Raw genomic sequence first — 23,324 nt, 5'->3', positions numbered from 1 at the left:
GCCACCATGGTCTCCCTGCTCCAGTGACACCAACCCCAGTCACTCAAGCCCACCCAAGGCAGCCTCATCCCCTCGCCCAGCACTGGGCACTGTGTGGTGGCAGACATGGGATAGCTGAAAGGAGCCCTGCCTTTGGGCTGAGGTTGGCTGCTGTGCTGGTGGGGGTCAGCATGACAGTCCCTGTAAAGCCACATGTAGGTGGCTGACCTCAGCTCACACCATTTGAGTTGGGTTTAGAAGGGCATCTCTTAATATCTGCCTCACCTTGAGGCACAAATATCCTCTCTGAAACAGCAGAGGTAAATGAGAACCAAAAGTGATTTAAAGCTCATCTTAGCTCAGAATTTTTCAGCTTATTAACTGTCTTACATCCAAAGCTCATCTGTGAGTCTGGCTATTAAGATTACAGATGTTTTTGTCAGGGATTGTATTTATCACGGGTTTAAATTTAGCTGAGAACTAATAACATGTGAGGTGTGCCTAGCCTTTAATTTTACACAAGGAGGCTTGTCTCCGCTTTAGCACCATGCAGAATTTGCTTCCTTCATCTATCACCTCCTTGCTTATATTTTAGCCACCGACACCACATCGTTCCCAGCAGCTCCAGCTGCTGCGCCTCTGCTGGTAAAGGCAGGATTTGGCCTGGGGGAGGTCTGTGAGTTGGGTCCTGCAGTGGATGTGGCCCAGCAGGGACCAGTGCGTGGCTGCACGCATGGGCAGAGCAGGGATTGCAGCACACAGCCAAATAAGGCCGGCTGCCTGGCGCTCTAATGAGCTGAAGTCTTTGCAACCCCGGGATAATTAAGCCCCTTCGACTGTGTTTTGTTTTGCATGTAGCGTTGTGCTTGCTTTGATGGCTTTCTCAGCACGGCTGTGAGGAGCAGGAATTGGTTTCTGAGAAACACCGCCCAAGGGATGCTGTGAGTGGCAATTGGGATGTGGAAGCAGCAGTGCCACGGGCACATCACGGGCAGGAGGAGGGGACCACATGCTGCCCATGGGGAGACATGGTGAGGTGGCACAGGGGACCTCCAGCAGCACATGGAGAGCAAACCCATGGCACAGTTGTGCAAGAGCTGCCAACCTGGAGCACAAGTGTGATGGGGAAGGGCTGAGGGACCTGGGGGGTTCAAGCTGGAGAAGAGAAGGCTCAGGGGGGACCTGATGGCTGCCTCCAACTGCCTGACAGGAGGATGGAGCCAGGAGGGGCTGGGCTCTGCTCCCAAGGAACAAGGGATGGGACAAGAGGAACCGGCCTCAAGCTGCACCAGGGCAGGTTTAGATGGAGCTGAGGAACAATTCCTGCCCCAGAGGTGCTCAGGCATTGGAACAGGCTGCCCAGGGCAGGGCTGCAGTCACCGTCCCTGCAAGTGCTCACACAGCGTGGAGACGAGGCCTCGGTGCCATGGGTTAGTGGTGGCCTTGGCAATGCTAGGCAATGGTTGGACTGGATGAGCTTAGAGGTCTTTTCCAACCCAGTTGATTCCATGATCCAGGCCCCAGCCTACCCCAGCGGCATCACCACAGTAGCAGCAGCCCTGTTTGTGTTCGTAAAGCTGCCCAGCAGCATCAGCACTGGGGAGGTGATGACATGGGAGATGATGAATTATAAATACCCGGCAAATGGCTCTTTGCAGCCTGGCCTCAAGCCCAAGCCATCCCACTGGAAATGTTTCCATGGGACTGGGAGGCGCTGGACTGGGATGGGCAGGAAGGAGCTCGGCACCACTGCCAGGACAGTGGCGTGGGAGCAGCCCCTGGTCCCACAGACCTGCTTTGGGGCTCCCCCACGACCAGCCCCACTACTCAGGTAGCAGGGGAAGGGATGGAGAAGGATGATGAACCTGGAGGAAGCTGCAGGAGCAGTTCTGCCGGGACTCCTGGTGTGCCAAGGCCTGGTGGTTTCCGAGGTGGTGCTGGGGAACACGTTTATGGCCGGTCCATCATCTTTATCCTTGCATCTCGCAAAGAAATTTTGCATCATTCTGGGGAACAAAAGTTAGACTTGAGTCATCCGTCTGTAGGAAATGATGGATGTAAAGAGACGCAACGGAGGTAATGCACAGAATATGTACCAGACCCATAAATAGTGCCGGAGCAGGGAAAGTAATGTACAGGATATAATGATGGATACAAACAGAGCCAATGGAAGTAATGTGTTGAGTATATTCAGTGATAGCCATAAATAGCATTAGTGGAAGCAATGCAGAGTGCACACATAACAACAGATACAAACACGGGCCGGAGCAGCTGTACACCTAACATGCAATATTAATATGATTTGATCCCCTGTAACAGCTCAAGCAATGAGGAAATAAATGCAGCAGAGGCAGCATGACCACGAGGGGGTCACCCAACCCTCCCAGGGCCTTTCCCAGCTGAGAGCAGGCAGAGCCCCTCATCACCCTGCAGACCCCTCATCAGCCACAGACCCCTCATGACCCCGCAGACCCCCTTATTTATCCCCAGGGGCTGATTCCTATGGAGCTGTGGTTGCTCCCCACTCAGACACCCCACTACTGGCTGATCCCAAGGAGGGATCCCCCAGATGCTCGATCCTGTGCTCAGCTCCTTTGCCTTTGCAAAGCAGCCTTTATATTCAAGCTCCATCTACAGGGAACTGAATATTTTCAAGAGCTTAAAATAGGCTGTAGATAGATGTGTTTAGTATTAAATTATTTTTCTTAAGAAGCCGAGGAAGCGAGGTCTGTCTGACACAGATTCCTCAAGGCTTTCCACTCAAAGTCTGCGCACGTTCACTCCTCAAGTGGAAAGTTGGGGGGTGGGGAGGAGAGATGGTCTTGGGCTGGATTTCGGCTGGGAAATGAGAACCTCTGCTCTGCCTCGCCAGTGCCCTTCACCTTAGTGCCAGCTCTGCTCTACCCACACTAAACCTTTTGCTGTGGTGGTGCCTGTCATTTGCTCACGTCCCCCTTGCTCTTTCTCTCCCCCGTGTTACCTGCAGGTGAGAGATAGGATGGTAGCTGGGGAGGCGAGTATGCGCAGCCCACTCCTGGCCTGCTGGCAGCCGATTCTCCTCCTGATGTTGGGATCCATCCTGTCCGGCTCCGCCACGGGCTGCCCGCCGCGCTGCGAGTGCTCTGCCCAGGAGCGCGCCGTCCTGTGCCACAGGAAGAGGTTCATGGTCGTGCCGGAGGGGATCCCCACCGAGACCAGGCAGCTGGACTTGGGCAAGAACCGCATCAAGACGCTCAACCAGGATGAATTTGCCAACTACCCTCACCTGGAGGAGCTGGAGCTAAATGAGAACATTATCAGTGCCATTGAACCTGGGGCTTTCAACAACCTCTTCAACCTCAGGACGCTGGGGCTCAGGAGTAACAGGCTCAAGCTGATCCCCTTGGGGGTGTTTACTGGACTCAGCAACCTTACCAAGCTAGACATTAGTGAGAATAAAATTGTGATCCTCCTAGACTACATGTTCCAGGACTTGTACAACCTCAAGTCTTTGGAGGTGGGGGACAACGACCTTGTCTACATCTCCCACCGGGCCTTCAGCGGCCTCAACAGCCTGGAGCAGCTGACCCTGGAGAAATGCAACCTGACCTCCATCCCCACGGAGGCCCTGTCTCACCTTCATGGCCTGATCGTGCTGCGCCTGCGCCATCTGAACATCAACACCATCCGGGATTACTCATTCAAGAGGCTGTACCGGCTCAAGGTCCTCGAGATCTCCCACTGGCCCTACCTGGATACCATGACATCCAACTGCCTCTACGGGTTGAACCTGACCTCCTTGTCCATCACCCACTGCAACCTGACGTCCATCCCGTATGTGTCGGTGAGGCACTTGGTTTACCTCCGGTTCCTGAACCTGTCCTACAACCCCATTGTCACTATTGAGGGCTCCATGCTCCATGACCTGCTCAGGCTGCAGGAGATCCAGCTGGTGGGAGGGCAGCTCACCACGGTCGAGCCCTTCGCCTTCCGCGGCCTCAACTACCTGCGCATCCTGAACGTGTCAGGGAATCTGCTGACCACCCTGGAGGAGTCGGCCTTCCACTCTGTGGGCAACCTGGAGACGCTCATCCTCGACAACAACCCCTTAGCCTGCGACTGCCGCTTGCTCTGGGTTTTCCGGCGGCGATGGAGGTTGAACTTCAACAAGCAGCAGCCCACTTGCTCCACCCCCGAGTTCGTCCAGGGCAAGGAGTTCAAAGACTTCCCTGACGTCCTCCTGCCCAACTACTTCACCTGCCGCCGAGCACGGATACGGGACCGCAAACCTCAGCAGATCTTTGTGGATGAAGGCCACACAGTCCACTTTGTCTGCCGGGCAGACGGGGACCCGCCTCCCACCATCATGTGGCTGTCTCCCCGCAAGCACCTCATCTCAACCAAAACCAACGGGCGGCTCACTGTCTTCCCTGACGGCACGCTGGAGGTGCGCTACGCCCAGATCCAGGACAATGGCACCTACCTATGCATCGCCAGCAACGCGGGTGGCAATGACACCATGCTGGCCCACCTGCACGTGCGCAGCTACTCCCCAGACTGGCCCCACCAGCCCAACAAGACCTTCGCGTTCATCTCCAACCAGCCCAACGAGAGCGATGCCAACAGCACGCGCGCCACCGTGCCTTTCCCCTTTGACATCAAGACTCTCATCATCGCCACCACCATGGGCTTCATTTCCTTCCTGGGCGTCGTGCTCTTCTGTCTGGTGCTCCTCTTCCTGTGGAGCCGGGGGAAAGGCAACACCAAGCACAACATTGAAATCGAGTACGTGCCACGGAAGTCCGACGCGGGCATCAGCTCTGCCGACGCACCGCGCAAGTTCAACATGAAAATGATTTAAACCAGGCAACAATTTGCAAATAATAATGGTGGGTTGGTTGGTTTGGTTTTGGTTTTGTTTGTTTTTTTTTTTAAAAAAAGAGAACAAATGAACAAAATAAATAATTTAAAAACATTGCTACAAACATACCGACCTCTCTCCTTCCACCACGTCCTCAGCCCCCGTCCAAACCCACTGCATCCGCACTGTCACCACCTCTTCCTCCTCCCCTTCTTCTTTATACCAGGAAAAACATTCAGCCGATGTCTTCAGGACTCCTGTGTTTGTAAGGACTTTGTCTGATGGACTCTGGTGTCAGATATAACTCTGAAAGGGAAAAACAACTTGGGGGGTGGGGGGGAGGGAAGAAAGAAAAAAACCCAAGAAATAAAATCAATAAAAAGTTACGAACTTTATTCTGTAACTTTGATTTCAATAATTATGGATTTTTATGAAAACTTGAAACAATAAAAAAAACCCTATTTCCTATAGATAGTTGGAATGCAAAATCTTGACTTCTTGATCTGTCCAGTTCCGTACCTGGCAAGCGCTCCCTTCCTTGCCACCACACCAAGAACAGCCTCAGGCCAGGGTGAGAATCCCACTGACACCAAAGGTTTGCACCCCACCAAAGGGGTCCTAGGGCCTGCACAGCATCGAGAGGAATTTGCTTTTTGCTCCCAAGGACTTGTGGTTTTGGAGCCAGTTTCCTGCCCACCCCAAAGGAAGGCCAGGGGAGCGGGACAGTGCTGGTGTGCAGCAGCACAGGGCTGAGTGCATCTGTCCTCTGTGTGCTTAGCAGGGCACAAAGGCCCATCACAGGGCAGGCAGCAGCTCGCTGTGCCCATGGCCTCTGGGCTGAGAGCCAGTGGGACTGGGTTTTGCCTGGCAGTGCTGGGAATACCTGGAGATCCCGCCGCCTGTTAGGTGGGGAGAGGATTTGCTGCCCACCATTGCCAGCAGTACCATGGTGTCACCTCCCTGATGGAGCACAAGCTGGCCCTTTGTGCTATGAACACCATCCTTGCAGGCAGGGATGCTGCAATTCCATCAGCACCTTTGCTGCCAGCGCAAGCAGGCAGTGCCCTGCCTGCCCCTGGCTGTACAGGTGCTCCTGGCTCCTGGCACCCAGCAGCTCCAGTGCTGCTCCACACCTGCCTCTAATGAGTCTTATGGTCATTAATTCTTCCCTGTGAGGGTGCTGAGGCGCTGGCACAGGGTGCCCAGAGAAGCTGTGGCTGCCCCATCCCTGGCAGTGTTCAAGGCCAGGTTGGACACAGGGGCTTGGAGCAAGCTGCTCCAGTGGAAGGGGTCCCTGCCCATGGCAGGGGTTGCAGCTGGATGAGCTTTAAGGTCCCTTCCAACACAAACCATTCTGTGGTGGTTTTTGGCCCTGACTCACTGGCAGCCAGGTTTGCAAGCACCCTTGGGCATGCCCAAGGGAATTTAACTTCCAGGCTTGCAGGAGACCTTATCTAAAAAAACCCTAAAATTACATTTGTTTATGAACACACCCAAAGCACAGCCTGAGCCGAGCACAGGGCGGCAGCAAGGAGGTGCTGCAGGCTGTAACGTGCTGGCTGCCCTGGTGCTAGATTCCAGCTTGCCCATCACCATGTTGTCTGGTCATCAGGCAGCAATCTCCCTTTGCTGAACTCTGGTACTTGGGATCAGGAGGTCTCGAAGGTTTGTATTGTCTCAGTGAGGAAAAGGGGAAGAACAGGGGTTAAACTGGTCAGTGTGGGTGCCACCCTGCCCGAAGACCAGCTACCTGCATCAGCGAGACAGCGTCAGTATGGAAGTGGGTGTACAGCAGGTGAATTAGAAGGAGCAAGTCAGGAGGACAACCCCAGAGGGAAGGAGTCAAATTAAGAGACAGCAACGGGCAAAGAGGTATCTCAAGTCAAGCTTCGAATATATAGAGGCATCATCAGAGCAGCTCAACCCTTCCCCACTTGCTTGGTGCTAACCTGCCAGCCCCCAGAGGGTGCAGAGAAGGGTGAAGGCCACAGCCAGCCCTCCCTGGAGCCCTTCCATGGGAGACACAGTGCTGGCACCGTGGCTTGGGGTGCACAGGAACAGAACATCCCTGCAAACAGTGGCAATAGGGGCACTAAAGGCTTTTATAAGCATCACTGAGGTCCTGTCACCACCAAGACTGGTGGCACCCCACTGGCCAGCAGCTTCCCAGCCAGCCCAGCCTCAGCAGCATCTCCAAGGTGGATGAGCTGGGATTTGCATGCTTGATTTGTAAAGCACTTAAGGAGTCTTCAGCGATCAAAGCCACTACACAAGCTGATAGAAAATACGCGTCAGGAACCCGGAGCGCCGACAGGAAAAAGAATGGATTTGCTTTCCTTCCAGCACCGCGCCAGTCTTGAAGAACCAACCTGAACCATCTGTGCTCGCGGGGAGTGGGGATGGTTTTTGCTGGTTTCAGCTTTCTATTCATCTTCAAACAAAACATTTTGTGTTTCTCTCTCCGCAGCGGGTTTCAGGAGCTTTGATTTGTTAGTTTCTCATCTCTAGCCCATCTTTCCTTTACAACTCTGAAACCAAAACAGTGTTTTTTTAAGAGCCTTTTTGCTTTTGTTTTGCTTTTTAAAAGAGCTAAAGCAAAAATGTTTCTTTGCAGCTTCCCCTCCCACTGGTGTTTATCCAACATTTTCAGTGAGCTACATACAAAACCACAAACAGCGAAACACCAACCTCAGCCTGGTGCTGCAGGCAGGCATGCTGGGCTCCATCTGCACCCCACATCCTGCTCCAGGGATCCTCAGTACCAGGTTGGAGCTGTGATCCCCTGGGAGAGGCTGGGATGCACCACAGCCTCAGCCCTCCAGAGGGTTGTTGCCAGGACTGACAATAACTCAATCAGTTGTTGAGAGGTGGAGGGGGGTCTCTGTGATGCTGGGCAGCTCTTAACACTGGCGGTTGGCGAGAGCTTCTTAATTGACTCCAGTTATCCTTCCTTAATGCTGTAATTAAAAGAGCTAAATCAACACACATAGATTTAAGAGAAGAGAATACTAATAACTGAGTCCAACACCATTTGCAGCACACTGCAACATCCCAGCAATCAAAGGGAGGATTCAAGTCTTTCACTGCTAGAAAAAGAAGCTTTAAAAAATAGAAAGGGGAGAGAAAATGATTCCCTTTCATGTGCAACATATCAGGCTATGCCAGCACAGAGGTTTCGCCCATCCAGACCCCCACATGCCCTGAGGCCCCCATCTCTGCTGCTCAAAACCCTCCTGGGGGAAGCCCCGCCGCCTGCCCCACATCCAAGATGCAGCTCAGAGCCTCTCCTTAGCGAGCTTGCCGGATGCTCTGTGGCACCGCTGCTGCCGCACAGTTTATTATCCACACCAATTCTTTAATCTTCGGTGCTTTCTGAGCTGGATAATTTATTTCTTTTCAGTCACCATGTGGTTAAAGCAGATGGATGGAGCGGAAGAAAAGCATCTCGGAGTGGCCAGCATCTCAGCACAGCCATTTTCATGGCTGGTAAAGATGGGGGGAAAAAAACACAGCTAAAGAATAAACTCCCTTTCTTCCCTTTGTTGAAATGTACAGTATGTTTCTATTGCAGTTTAATCAGGGGTGAGAAAGCAGGGGCATTGCTCTTCAGGTAACCATGGGCTGCGTGTCAGAGGCAGACAGCACTTTTCATTCTTTTGAATAGGGATAAATACAAAGCAGCAGTTACAAAACAGCTTAGAAGAGGTAGCAGAAAAACCCAGGAAGGGATGTGTTTACGGTGTGGAGGGGAAACACACCTTGACCTCCTCTGCTTCCAAGACTGGGAGCCCCGTGGGGATCTCCATGACAGGCACCCTGCGCTGGGACACAGCAGCGAGGGCAATTAGGGGTTATTCAGGACTTCCAGCCCATCCCAGGAACTTTCCTCCCTACCAGGCTCCACATTTCCCCCCCACCCAGGACATGCCAGGGGCTGTGCCTGGCTCTCCCCTTCTACTGCCTGACTCCCATGTCCCACCCCCATCAACCCCTGTGCCTGCTCAGCCCCTCTCCTGGGATCAGCAGCTCAAAAGGCTGGGGTGAGACTGACACCTTTCCCCACACACGGGTGAGGTGACCAGAGGAGAGGGGTTCAGCCTGACTCTTCACCCCATAGCACCCCACAGCCCCCCCTGCTCTCTATCCGCAGACCCCTTCTGCGCTGCCAGAACTTGCTGCCTTCCCTCATCTCCATCAGGCCTTATCATGCTTCACTTTACTCTTCTCTCTCTACCTGCCCTCCCCCTCTTATCTCTGCTTCAGAGCCATTTTTTATTCTCTCCCTTTTTTCCCTCCTTATCGCTCGCTCCCTTTATTTGTTAAAATACTTTCTGCCTCCTGCGCTTCTCTGTCTCTGCTGCCATTCCTCTCTCAAGGGCTCTTCTCACCCCGCCACATCTTTGTGTGCTCCTCACAGTCCCCTCTCTGCACAGACGTTCCTCCCTCCTCCCCTGGCAGGGTCTCATCCTTCTCCTTCCAGAGGGAGCAGCACAGTGGTACAGAGGGGCAGGCGGAAAGACCTTTGGGCTTTGCCTCCTTTCCTCCGTTCCCCCCCTCATTCCCTCTCTTCCCCATCCTCCCCATCTCTCTGGCCCTGTCATGGGTACATGCAGCTCCTCCAGGAAAAAAGCAGAGCTATTGCTTTCCTCTCTGTTTTTCCCGGGTCTGTATCTGCATGCTTATGATAGATTTACTGTGATTCTATCGGTTTATGATTAAAACACATAAATTTTACCAGGCCTTTTTCTTATTTTCCATAATACACAGGATTCGAGGCAATCAAATTTTAACTGGAAAGCATGGGCTGTGCAGTTAGGTTCCAGTGTAATGGGGAATGGTTCATTTCCCCATCCACCTCCATTACTGTTGGTGCTAAAGAAATATTGCCCTGTGAAAGAGATTTTTCCTGAATTCCCTTTAAAACCACATCCTTACCTGAGCGCAGGATTGGAGGAACAATGCAAACCAAGACTAACACACAGTGCCCCCTGACACTGCGGCTTGTTCCCATCCTGAGGTTTCCAAGCAGCTCTCCAGCAGAGGCAGGTGGGTGCTGAGGGTCTTGGGGTGACAGCTGTGGGTCCCTGGCAGCTGCTCCATCTCAGGTCCCCATCACCAGGCTGTGGGTAGCTCCAGCCCCTCCGGAGATTTCATCATGTGCCTGTTATGACCCAGGTAATAAGACATTTCATTCAAATGAGCAAATTTATTCCAGTGGCACTTTAATAACAAAATCAATAAAACTACACTTCCCAGCAGGGCTTTATCATATGCTAAAACTACAGCATATTGCCTGGATAGACTCAATTCTCCCCCTGAAATAAAGTGCAAAGCTTAGAAGACAGATGACACCATTTGCGGCACTAGCAGGATAATGCCCTAATAAATCCACAGCCACCTGGGCACTTCAGAGTTGTCACACACTGCACTCGGTGGCCACTGGGAACTTCCCAGTGGCAGCAGGAACAGCAACGAGACCTTTGTGCTCCTCAGGCTCACAGTGCAGATGTGGAGTGTGGGCTCTGGTGCACAACCCTGCTGTCAAAGCAGTGAGGTGGCCATGCACACAGAGCAGACTGTGTACATGGGGCATCATGCAGCCAGTTATCGGTGCAGGTTACCTGATCTGTGATGGCTCTCTCCAAAAGAAGCAGCTGCGATGGATGGGGAGGTGAGCACCCAGCTTGGAGAGCAGCTGCCCCAAGTGGCCTCTCCCCCAGAGCTCCCCAGTATCACCATTAAGCTGGAAAAGAGATGGGGCAGTCAGAAAATGCTGCTGGTCCTGCAGGAGTCAGCAGCACCCCAGGACAGGCAGTGCCCATGCAAAGAACAGTTCCTGCCCTGCCTTGTGTGCTGCTGTGCACCCCTCCATGCAGGATCCCACCTCCTGAGCTCTGTGGCTGCTTTCCCATGGACCATCCCTCTCGCTCCCTGCCCTACCACTCCATCCCCCTCAATTACCACTCCATCACTCTTCCCCACATCGTTACACTCCAGCATGCTACATGACATGAAATTACAGCTCTTCCCTCCTCCATCATCCATCCCAGACCCTCATCCATAGGCTCTCCAACCCCTGCCCTGCTCCCAGCCATTCCCCTCTGCCAGTCAGCCACCTCCCACCAGCTCTCCGCTCTTCCTCATCCCTCCAGCTTGTGCTTCCCAAGCCTATCAGTGTTCCCCAGCCTTGAGTGCTGCAAAACTAATTAGCTCACTACAAAGATTGAGGAATAATTAGGGACTCCACTGAAAGCATGAAACTAGGGCATCTCGCCTTAAATAAACACGAGGAAGTGGCTCTCCACTCTGCTGACGGCCTGCAGTTGCTTCAAGGAGATCATCACCATCACCATCACCATCCCTCAGCTCCCGCTCCAGGAATGTTCACCAGAGGCGCCTCTGCCTCCATCTCGCCCTTTAGGCACCTTAAGCACCACAGACAAGTGCTTTCTTGCTTTTTTGGCTTATATCCCTGCTACTGAAGCCAGCTCCTCCGCAGAGCTCCACAGCTAGCCAGGCATCAAAGCAAGCAGGCAGCTTCCCAGAGCTGCTGGTTCAGGCACTGCCTCCTCAATGGTCCATCATCTCCAGCTCCCTGCAGGGGAAAGCTAGCACCAAGCATGGAAAACAGCAAGAAAAACATCTGAACATTCCCCTTTCCAGTTGCCTCCACTGGGTAGAAGAGATGCTAAAATGGGCTTTCCCCTGGCAGCTCCTGCCCTGCCCCAGACTGGAGCCCCTAAAGAACAGGGCGATACAAGAGAAGGAAGTGGTTATGGGGGCTGCACAGGACTCCACACTCTGGCATGTTGAAGTCCCCTTGTGACATGCAGCAGTTCCCTGCAAACCCACATCTCCCCCCATGCGAACACCATCCCTCCTGCCTCCTCAAGGTGATGAGCAGGAGACAGAGTCTAAGGCAGCTCAGAATGAGGTGTCTGTGACCTTCATCACTCGCTCATCTCCCTGGCACTGCACACGATCCCTCCTCCAGCCACTGTCTGCACCTGAAGTGCTCCACACAGTTTTGTCACTTACTAATGGTATTTAATAACAAGCTGACACTCAGCCCCTGCGTCTCACTCAGAGCAGCCTGACTGATGTCCCCAGTCCTCGTGGAGCAGCAGTGCTCGCTGCCTCCCGCCGAAGGTGGGATAGGGCCTGGGGAGGGAAGCATTGCTTTAAGCCCTGCAGAAAAGCCTCCCCAGGTCCTGCTCACTCTGAGCATCCCTTCCTATCCTTGGCAGCCATGGTGGAAAAGGACAAGTTCTCCTGTTAGGGACTGAGAGCAGAGGACCTGTTGGAGACTATGGCACTTTACATGGAACTATAACCCCTGCCATTGGGGCTTTATGGCACTGATGGGTTTGTTTCATTCTTCTTAAGGTTTTCTATTGCCTCTGATGCACAGAAGGGGGAGAGAAGAGAGGTGGGAAGAGACCTATATCGAACCCCAGCACTGTTTCAGCATCAGGTCCCTGATGCAGACTGCAAGGTTGTATGCTTCTGCACCCATGCTGGAGGCCTTCGCCAAGCTGTGCTGGGAAAGCAAACCTAACCCTCATCCTCAGTGGTCCAGAGAGGTGAGGCATTGAGCATCCATCACCCACAGGAGGCTCCTTTACGATACCCAAGGACAAGGGTAAGATCTTCAGTTTTCCCTTGTCCAGGGGTTCAGGCACTGGGAAAGGGCTGCACCCAGAGAAGGGCCATGCTGAGCCCTTTTATTCCAGCTCTGATAAGTACTGCAGGGAGCAAGTGAAGCTGGGCAGAGCAGGCAGGGCTGCTATAGCTGTACCTGCACCAGCACATGGGCTGGAGCCACTGCTTCCTTCTCCTGGGTGGCTGCTTACAAGGACAATGCCAAGGTGGATTAGACCCAACCCTGGACCTGCCTTTCCAAGGGCTCACAAGTGTTGGCAATTCAAACATGAGTATTTAGGACAAAAAACATGAGTGAGGGCTTCAAACACCTTCACGTAATCACCCTTCCCAGGCAGACTGGTGAGGTTCAGCACTGCCTTCTCCAACAGCCTTGCCCAGTGACAAGGGGGTCTGGCTCTGGCATCTTCAAGAGAGACTGAGAAATGCCCTGAAAGACTGGGGTGGGATCTGTGTAGAGTCAGGAGGCTCCTTCTGGCAGAAGGCCCTCACAGATGGATGCTCAAGGCAGCAAACAGCTACATCTTTATCCTACGGTGCAAGTGGAGTTGTCTTTCACACACACACCTAATCATTTTTAAGATCTCTGCCTCAGAACTATCTTTTTGATAAAACTAATCATGGGCTTAAATTATAGATAAATACTCGATATTAAAAGAGCAGTTTGAAAAGGAGGAAAGGGGTAGTTTAACAGTGCTCATTTTCTCTGCTTTTCTATAGCACACATCTTGGGCTATTTAACTGTAGAGCTTATGAAGCTTCATTCTGATAACTGTCCTTCCTTTCAAACGTGGCTTCCACAAATGTTTCCCCTGTTTTCTTTACCTGCTAAGCTGCTGTTAGCTATATTATTGCAGCAGCCACCACATCTCCAGCTGAGACTAAGAAGCAGACAAGCAAAGAGCTGTATGAAAACACAAAGCAATGAACCTGGTGCTTAAAAAGGCCGGACCCAAAAGCATCTACACCGGGAATAAGGGACACCCCGGTGCCCATGAGGGATCTGGGATATAACAGCCCAACAAAGAAGAGTAGCTGGAGAGAATCAAAGAGGCAGGATGAGGACAGAGGTCTGTGCCCACCCCTCTGCCTGTCCTTGTGCTGCTGTTGGGCTGGCAGGAATGATCCAGCTCTAGGTGCTTTTAAGCACCGCACAAACCAGGCTCACACTGGCTTCCTCTGCTCTGCAGGGAACAATGGCTTTGATCAACAGAAGATTGCTGAGTTAATTGTAATGATATTCTAATAAAGCTGAGGAGATTAATTACGGCTCTTTATCAGAGCTGGCCCTCCGCCAAGGGTTCGCAAAATTGTTTTCCTCTGTTTCTTGTCATTTGGATTTAGGAGAAGAAAGGAGGAAGTCGGGTGCCTTTTTTTCCTGCAGCAATCAGGAGTGTGGCCTCGTGCCCTGCTCGCAGCTCGGCACGTTTACGGAGGGGAGCGGGGAGGGTGCAGACAGAGAAGGCAAATGGAGAGCGACAGAGCAAAGCAATTAGACATGATGCAGCACAATTACACTCCTAGTCAATAAGTGGGTCGCTGCAGAGAAGCACAAAGGAATGAGGCAACAGCGTGCGGACCACAGACGTCGCTGCATGAAAGGTAAACCCAGGGCATGTAACACCTTTCCAGGCTTGAGGGGAGCCACAAGAGACATGCAGTGCTTGCCATGGGGCTCACAGTGGCAATGACATTGGGCAGAAGAGCTTCATGGCCTTCATCTTCTTCATACCACACTGGCGCAGAACAGCGAGTGTCCACAGAGCAGCCGGAGCCCTGCTAAGTGGCCTTGGGGAACGTGAGACTCAAACCTCCCTATTTCACTTGACAAATAGGTGTTCATTCCAGGAAGGATCTAACAATGCTCAGGCAGGTGACAGACAGACCTGCAGAGGAATGATCCAGGCTGGAAGGCAGCAGATCCATCAGGCAGAGCTCACGGGGAAGGGAGGAGAGCCCCTTCCTGCAGCCAGCTGGGACACGATGTGCTGTCGGAAGAGGCTGCAAGTCAAACCCAGGGAAGGAAACGTTCTCCTCACACAAACCAGAGGGAAACCTGAGGCTTAAAAGAACACCATTTACTTTTAAGCAGGCAGCAGAGCAGTACCAGGAACCTCCATACCAACAGGTCAGGGCTTGCTGCTGTGAGGAATTAAAATGGCACCAAACAACCCATGGCCTTCAGCTCTACAAGGGGCACCCATGACACGTGCAGCTGCTCCATTTTCCTGCATGCTTCTAGAAAGATGCCACACTGCTACTGCACATGATCCATGAAGACAGAGTGGGACTGTTAAGTATTAATCCCGCCAAACAGAACCTAACTGGGTTTAACACATCTGAGAGATGCTCACGGGTATCACTGAGATGGAGAGGCTGGCACAGCATGCCTGAAGTGATTCATCAAGGCTGAGAACTTGGAAGGAGTAGGCAGGGAGCACCAACCTCCACATGCAACACCGCTGCTCACAACCTCCGACTGCCTTTCCATAGCAACATGGGGGCACTGAGCACTTTCTGCCTGTGGAGGGACCACGACATGACAGCAGCATTCTCTGTGCTAAACCACAGGACTCACAGCAAGGTCACAACAGGGTAAGGGTAGGATCCGTGTTTTGTACCGTTGCCCCGATAACAGTCGAGATGATTCTCTCGTCATTTCAATGACCCATAAAACGGTCTCACATCCAAAATGTTTGCTCCGATCGAGAGGAAAAAATGCTGATCTCAATACTTTCCTCCTGGAACCTGACAGAAACAATTACTCATTTAGGCTTTTGCAAAGACCATTGGGTATGGCAAAATGTCACTCCAGGGTGAAACAACTGGAAAAAGTTCTAAAACCACTTAAAAGCTCTATTTTTTTAGACAAAGAAACTCCAGTTTTCCCATTTCAGAACAAATCCTTATGCTAAATCTGAGTTTACCTTAAACACCAAGAAACAAAACATTAAGAGAACAATTACCAAGAAGATCAAGCAAAGTGCTGGAGAGCTGCATTCATCACCTTCCACACGAAGAAAAGGTGCCCTTTTTGGGGTGACCAAAGTGTTTCAGCAGCTTAAGATACTCCTAAAGAAGGAAATCTCATTTCCAGCTGCCTCAAGACCTGTGCCGGGGCCGGTGCTGGTCCCCCTCAGTGGCACCCGCTGCTCCGGCACGCACTTCCCGAGATTCCCCATAAATAAAATCATCGGCATCAGCTCCCGTGTTCATTTCACAGGCGGCTGCTCTGCTGACAGGTTTCACACGCCGCTACTGTGTCTTGTCAGCTTTATACTCTCAGGCCAGCGCCAGCACACCAGCTCCGATGTATATACATAAAAATAAACAGCTCAGAAGGCCCAGTAAAGTGACAGATAACATAATGGGACCTGGCTTCAGAAAATAAGCTTGTTTATGGAACCTCTGTGCCTCCAAACGTGATTTATGTCGTGCAGGCCGTGTCACGGCGATGGGTTGGGGAGGAGCGCTTGCTGGTGCCGCTGGTTAAGAGCTGCATTCAGGGCTCCTGACCTAAGACTGGCAGCATTAGTGTCAGGAGCAGAGAACAGCACTTCCCATAGGATTTGGTTGGTAGGCTCTTCCTCAGAGTCCAGAACCTGCCCCCTCCCCTGCCTCAGGAAAGCTCCCCTCATTCTCTCCAACCCTCCTCCCAAATAACTCCCTTCCTTGGGGTTGCCCATGCTGTCTGCAATGGAGGTAGAGGCATAGAGCTCAGGGCTTCAGCAACCAGTAGAGCATATGAAGTAAAGCCAGACAGTGCCTAAAGGAGAGCGTGTGAGCTTCAAACAGGAGAGCTTCTGATGGCACAAGCAGGTTCTCCTGGTAGCCCCTTTGCTCTGGGCTGCAGATGGTCCTTATTCAATCTCTTGCTAGAAGAGCTTCCTTGCAAACAGGGATAATCCTTCATTTGATGTTTGCTCCCTTGGATATCACTGTTCACAGCAAGCACTGCAATTTGTGTTTATTCTTGCCAAGCCATGTTTATTCTTGAGCTGCTTTGATTGTTACAGTGAAGGCTGGGATGGCTCTTTCAGTCAAAGTGCCTGTTTCCAGGGGGCTAATAATGAGAGACCATCAGACTGGAGACATGAGGGAAGAAATGGCATTGCCTCTGCTCACAGAAAACAGACACTGCTGCCAGACCCCACACTCTGTGTCTCAGTCTTAGATATGTGGCTGGAAGAGCCTCAGCTCCGGCCTCAGGGGGATGCACCAGCAGGACACCGGCCCCAGCACCTTTCCTGCAGAGCAGCATGGGGCTCAGTGTATAAATGCCACGAGATGCCGGTGCTCCACCAGCCCCATGCCATGCACTGGGTGGATGCCTGTGCAGCCATCCATGCAGGTGAGCCTAGCAGAGCTCGAGTGGTGGCACTGGGCCTGCTGGGACGGACATACCAGAGCTCCTGCCCCAGTGAGGCTCTTCGGCCTCAGCAACTGCAGTGATTTCCCACACCATGACTGGTGCACCCAGCAGCTCCCATCCTGAGCTGCCCCATGCAGACCAAACCCCTGGCTAACTGCTGCCAAGCACATCCCACACCTCAAGAGGGAGAATCCCCCCTGCAAGCTGCAGGATCACAGGCACAGACCTGCCACAGCAGAGCAGGGGGACCTCAGGCTCAGATGGCAACCATGTGGCTCCCTATCCCTTGTTCCAATCTCCAGGCCTTCATTCCATTCAGATTTTAATCAAACCTTACATTAATGCTGCCATTTGTCTGGGGCTTGGTACTAAGGAGGGCTGTGGGGGAGGTTTCCCCTCAAATTAAATCATTAAAATGCTTTTCTCAGGCTAAATAACTTTAATCCCCCTCCCCCCCAGCAGACCAGTGACAATAAATATTTAATACATTCCTTGCTTCACTGCATCCAGCGTGTTGCCGTTTTAGAAATCATTTTATTGTGCATATTTTTCTTCTTTTAATTACAGTCACCCAGTATCAAACCGCTGCAATAAATAACCAAAGGCAGGGGAGAGATGGGGCAGGAGATACGTGCTGTGCTGCTGGCACAACGAGGTGTGATGCAGGGCAGGTCTAATACCCCATGCTGGCAGCCACCACCTCCTGCTTGGGGCTGACATCTGACCCGCACCTTACCACTGCAGCCAGCCCCTCTGGGGTTACTGAAATAACACCTCTGGAAGGGATGCAGTGCCTGCCAGCTCCAGCATACAGAGCTCCATCCTGTCCTGCCAATGCCCTCTCTGGCAGAGGCCAGCAGCTAATGCCAGGGGATGGGTGTAAAAGCCATCCAAGCGTGCACTGATACTTCTCCAGGATGCCTCCAGCCCCCGGCAATCTGTGGCTGAAGGACTTCCTGACTCAGGCATCCTATCTCTCCTTTAAAAGCCCTCAATGGATTTATTGTCTTTTTCTTTTCCAGGAATTTCTCTAATTACAAGGATAGCCTGAGAACTTCTTAACTGTTCTCTGTCCAAACCAGACACTGATTTCCAGTGCTGGCAGGTAAAGGTACTCTCTGTGCTGGCTGCTGGTGATGCTGGGTGCAGTAAGAGGGGATTAAACAGGAGGAGATGTCAGAAACTGCCCCCCCTGTGCTGTTGGAAGCTAGACAGCAGGAAGCCCCATTCCTTCGCTGCATGGCCAGGTCCTGGTGCTCCACAGCTACCAGGTTCACAACCCAGCAGCCTGGCAAGGAGAGGGTTACCGTGTCCCGCAGCCACCACCACAGCCAGCGTGGTGGATGGTATTAGCAAAAATGAATAGAAATACTCCATGAAGCTAATAAGATCTGAGGGAAGCTCCTTAGACAAGTTGATTTCCAAATTGGACTGACTTTAACCTCACATAAATAAAAATGAACACTTACAAAATACGGTGGAAAAATCCATAAGGGCAGATGAAGGCATCGATGCGTTTGCATCTCCCTCCCGCACTTGCAGTACAGAGCAGGGCTCCACAACCCTGCCTGTGCTCTACATTAGCCCAGGCAGGTCATGTCTGGAGCTGGACTAGGTCTGCAATAGCAAATGTTGCCCTGGGGCATCCCTTAGTCCCCAGCAAGGTTCAGGGCCAGGGAAGCTCCCCAGGGCTGGCTGCCTGCACACTTTGCTCCAGGCATGATGGAGCAGGCAACAAGCGAGAAGGAGCAGGGGCTCAACCTGTCCCCCATCAGCACTGAGCTGCACAAACCCAGGGCAAAGCAAGCCTCCATCTCTGGGTGCAGACAAGGTCCCTCTCAAGTATCCACACACCCCCTTTCACTAAATCTGGAGGCACGTAATATCCCCAACCCAGCTTGCTGAATTCGGCTTTAGCTCACTGCTGCTTCCATAAAGCGTGGCAGTAGGACAGACACACTCATCACACATGCACGGAGCCGGGAGGATCTCACAAGCTTGTATTCCTTAGGCCCTGTCCCAAAGGTCTGCAGCATAAGGAGAAGATGAGAAGAACCAGTAAGAGACATCAGGATCACTGCCTGACAGACAGCTTCCTACACAAGCAGCCAAGCCACTGCCACCGATGTGTACAGAGGCTGGCAAAGGAGGGATGCAGGGCATAGCCAGGAGCTCCCCTTCCAGCAAGAGGCACTGGGGCAGAAAGCAGAGAGCTGAGAGACACAGCAAGTGCTGGCAGAGACTGTCACCAGAGGCTCAACGTGAAACAGCAAGAAACTGCATGTGGAAGGGGACTACAAGGTTAACAGGAAAGAGCTGTGAACGGCCTGGAGAGCAGAGACAGGTAACTGCTGTTTGCCAGCAGGAACCAGCAACGGCAAGTAAAGCATGGGTAGTAGGAGCAAAATGACAGGCGAGGAAAATGATCCTTGCAGCAGAGCTCTGAACAGGCAGGAGTGGGAGAAGATTGCATTTGTCAAGGCCAGAGAAAAGGATGTTGAAGGAATTGAGCTGTGAGATGATGACACTCCGGATGAGAGTTTTAGCTGTACCTTAGCAACCCGACACGAAGGAACAGGGCAGGCTGAGCGCAGCCATCTCGCCCACAGGCAGTGCTGAGCTGGCCCTTGCATTGGGGTCATCTTCAGTTACCCATGTGGAGCTTGCACATGGATGCTGAGATCCAGGTCCAGGCAGCGCAGGAAGAGACAGCAAATGAGGACAGGCTTTGGGGAGCTGTTCCTGACCCCAGCTGTGTGCTGGCGCGATGAAGGTCTTCAGACAGACAAACAAATAGGCAGAGAGAAAACCAGGCAAGACTCTTTGGGTCTCCAAGGGAAGGCAGGTCTTCAGCAGATCTGTGGGACAAGGGACCAGAGGAGGGAAACATTCTGCTGGTGTGGAGCTGTTGCCAGGGAAAGCTTATCAGCATCAGGAAAAGCAGGGCACGGGGCCAGCCCTGTGCTGGAACCAGAGGAGCACAGCCAGCAGTCATCCACAGAACGTTCAGAAAGCTACAGGAATTGGAGGGGAGGAAAGGGATGGGGGAGAGCTGATGGGCTCTGAGGTAGAAGGGAAGAAAAGCAGACCCTGTCTGGGAGGGGAAGATCAAAGAGGAAGGAGGTAGGGAATCACACTGCACCTCCCTGCAAGCTCAGCCAAGCCCTCCACAGGCCAAGAGGCACGAGGAGGCAAAACCCTAACCCAGCCAGCTCAGAAATCCTGGCAATAGCAGCAGCTGCCCTCTAAAAAGGGGTCTGGCCTCGGGTAAATAACATGGGCAGTAACAAAGTGGAGCAGCCTTAAGTAGCCATTTCTTCCACACCAATAACACTGTCTACAACTTTGGCTCTACAAGCAACTATTCACAGGGCAATGAACCTACAAAAGATGAAAGAAACAGCTTCTGGGCTGCTTGGAACAGAGAGAAGGAGCTCGGAGATGAGCTCCCCTTGCCTAAAGTGAGCAAGGTCCCTGGAAAATAGGGATGTGCCCAGGGACACTGGCAGTGAGCCGACCCTGGGGGCCACATGCCCTTCTGAGAGCATGGACAGTCCTTTGAGGCTTGGCAATCTTTCCTCTGGTGCCACGTGCCAGCCCAGAGCTGGCTGTGTGCAGGACCTGGTGTTCACAGTGGGATTTGCTGGCAGCCAGAGAAAGGACTGGGGACTCTCAGCTCTGCTTCTGCCAGGGGATAACCTGGAGGCGATGGAGGAGCCAGGGACCAGCACTGGGCACGCAGCAGTTGTCTGGGATAATATTATGCACAGTTTGGGACCTATAAAGAAAGCAAAGCTTTTTGACCCAATTCATGAATGAAAACCACCCCACCAACCAACAGACCCAGACCCATGCACTGAATCCTCCAAGGTTTTTGTGGCGCTGAAATTCAGGCTCAGAGGAACTTTCTAGGAGAGAGGAATTCCCACTGCGCCCCTTCTCTGCACTCACCACTCATTAACCTCAGCATGGAAATTTTCCCTGCCATTTTCAGGAGGTGCTTTGAGCTGTTTTCAGCTCAAAACGCTCTGTGCAGCGAATCCAAATTGGATTTGGTAGACAGGGATAACAGGAGGCTGTGAGCGGGAATGAAAGCCCTGCACAACACACATGTAACATGCAGACACCTCCAAGGGTTTCCCACCACCATAAGTCCAGACCTTGCAAACTTCTCCTGGGGTTTACTGGTCAGATTTCACTGGATTTGGCAGTGCAAAATCCACTGCTTTGTGCCAGAGCAGATCAAACGCAAACTCCACCAGCAGGCACAAACACTCTCATGGCTATCCAGAAACAAAGGATGATTGGAAGGGAAGAAGCCTCCCTCTGCCCAGGGAAGATCAGACTAGGATGTGGTGCTACTCACAGTAGGAGCAGAGTGATCCCAGTCAGTGTGGCTGCAGCATGGGATGGGTGGCTCTGCCCATGGCACAACTCAGGCCTTGGAGAAGTTCCCAGCCCTCTCAAAGGGCACAAGGTGAAAGAGAAGGACTTAGAGGGGCTTCACAGCATGCTCAGGCAGGGACAGACACGCAGCTGTCCAGGGCAGACTGGGATGAAGGCAAAGGAAACTGTTCATAAAAACAATAGATTCACCTTTCTCCTCTCCCAGCTGAAATGCAGGTTTCGGATCAGCCCAGAGATGAACAGCTCAAATTTGGAGACAAACTGCAGAAAAAAAAGTGAAAAGGAGACTTTCAGAGTGGATTTTTCTTTGCCTGGATAAGTGTGGCACTTTTCCCTGCGGAAGCGAGCCAGCATGCGCAAACAAGAAGCAAAATGAAATGACCTCAAACAAATGAAATGGATTTTCATGGTTTGTTTCTTCCTCAGGGTGTTTGCGAGGGGAAAGGGATCACTGTCAGCCTCCCAGAGATGTTTCTTAGCTGTTCTGCTTCACACACCACATTGAAAACCTCAGCTATTCAGAGAGCTCTAATTGCAGCTCTGGGGCACCCTTCCCTGCCTCCGTCCTGGGCAGAAACTGCTCTTTCCTCACTGCTTTCCAAGGGGTAGGGGCTCTACCCGCACCCAGGTATCATCGTGTACCTATACCCAGCAGCACAACACCTTGGGGGGAAGAGGGGTTTCACAGACGGTGTGCGCAGGTCTGTACATGCGCATATAAACTCTGCAGGCTGGAAGGAAGGAAAGAACCCGAAGTAAAGAATCCCCTTGCCCTCACTAAGGCCAAGCAAACAGCGTGAAATGGGAGCCTGATTTGCATCGCTTTGATTGAAGATGTGATTTCCTGCTGAATAAATGTGGTTGCGTCCAAATCAAACCTGTAGTCCCGCAGACGTTATAACGCTTTTCCTTTCTTCCCTCAGGGGTTGCCAACTTTTAAGGCTGACCAAGAATGATGTATTACAAGAAGGAATGGCCTTAAACAAGGGAAGGGCAAGAAAGGAGATGTTTAAAAAACCTGCAGAAAAAAAGGCTCCATTGCTAGGAATGCAATGCTCGCCCCACATCCCACACTGCATCACTTCAGGCTGACAGCATCCCTTACACACAGAGCTGTGCCCTAGACGCCGTGGGGCTGGGGCTCTGTTTGACCAGCAGCCTTCTGCTCAAAGCACTTGGTATCTACCATAACACCCCTCAGCCCGTCCCTTGGGACCTTCTCAATGCAGGCTGCTCTCCTGGTGCCACTGTTTCACCATGGTTGCCCATGGTACACGGTATCATCTCAGGACGGGTGGAAGACATGCAAGTCTTGCTTGGATGGCCTGTGGTAGAAATCTGGGCCCTAGTTCAATGCTATTACAAATGGGAAGTGTTTTCCACAGCTCTTCAGACACTGATGGCCTTGCCCCTGCTGTCTGCCCCAGTAAAGCCATTTTTGGGGTGAGATTTCTCTCCCCTTTTCCTCGTACCTCACCAGCCCATCACAAATGCCACCCAGCTGGCACTTAAATGCCTTCCTCAGGCTATCAGTGCCTGGGTAAGCCTGCTCCCTGCCACAGACCTGCTACACGCTGCGCTCCATCGCTTGTTCTCTTTTCTTTCCTTACAGAACCATATTTATGAGATCCCTTCAAGGTCTCCATCGATCGCTTGGGAGGCCTTGGCCACACAGCAGGTATCAGACCAGTGAGGGTCCCCTCTGCCTCTTGGGCAGGGAGCAAAGGGGAACCAGGGCTCATCAAGGACATATTTACTGGGCAGCAAAGGGCGTACCCCAATACTCGCTAGCCTCATCCTGGAGCATGTCACAATCCTTCCCCTCCACATTCCCCCCCGTCCACACTGCAGCTGCATCCAGTGCTGAGTAGAGAAGGCACAAGCCAGTGCAAGAGAAAGAAGAACAACAGCCACAACGATGAAACACTCTGTGCTATAGCCAGGGGGAAGTTACTCGCACGTTACTGAGCAGCTCTTTGCTTTGCCCTTTGTCTGAAGCCCTGGACACTCACAGCCACACTAAGAACATGCAGCAGAGATGCGCATCTCCAGGGCATGAATTTT

The 23,324-nt window shown here is 52.3% G+C and overlaps 1 protein-coding gene and 1 long non-coding RNA gene across 6 annotated transcripts in view; one reads left to right on the top strand and one right to left on the bottom strand.

The window, feature by feature from the left end:
* LINGO1 (leucine rich repeat and Ig domain containing 1) overlaps positions 1-23,324 on the top strand; it is a 443,400-nt gene that overhangs the window by 144,535 nt on the left and 275,541 nt on the right. For 3 of the 4 annotated variants that reach the window (XM_061347698.1, XM_061347701.1, XM_061347699.1), the window contains one exon: positions 2,966-5,152. In XM_061347698.1, coding sequence (XP_061203682.1) covers positions 2,978-4,819 — 1,842 coding nt within the window. In that variant the 5' untranslated portion in view covers positions 2,966-2,977 and the 3' untranslated portion in view covers positions 4,820-5,152. Of the gene's footprint in view, positions 1-2,965; positions 5,153-23,324 lie in introns of those variants that run through there. The other variant, XR_009724633.1, reaches the window with a different exon arrangement.
* Positions 9,382-23,324, bottom strand: part of LOC133209207 (uncharacterized) — a 119,350-nt gene continuing 105,407 nt past the window's right edge. Inside the window, exons 4-5 of one of the 2 annotated variants that reach the window (XR_009724634.1) lie at positions 10,441-10,562; positions 9,382-9,980 (exon numbers count right to left, since the gene is read on the bottom strand). This is a non-coding gene — a long non-coding RNA (uncharacterized LOC133209207). The remainder of the gene's footprint in view (positions 9,981-10,440; positions 10,563-23,324) is intronic. The other variant, XR_009724635.1, reaches the window with a different exon arrangement.

The sequence above is a fragment of the Neopsephotus bourkii genome, unplaced genomic scaffold (genome assembly GCF_033783945.1).
Source record: "Neopsephotus bourkii isolate Nb327-2 ecotype Australia unplaced genomic scaffold, CSIRO-AGI_Nbou_v1 NB_318, whole genome shotgun sequence".
Taxonomy (NCBI): Eukaryota; Metazoa; Chordata; class Aves; order Psittaciformes; family Psittacidae; genus Neopsephotus; species Neopsephotus bourkii.
The sequence above is the reverse complement of the archived record's forward strand: the minus strand, read 5'-3'. Positions and strand labels throughout refer to the sequence as shown.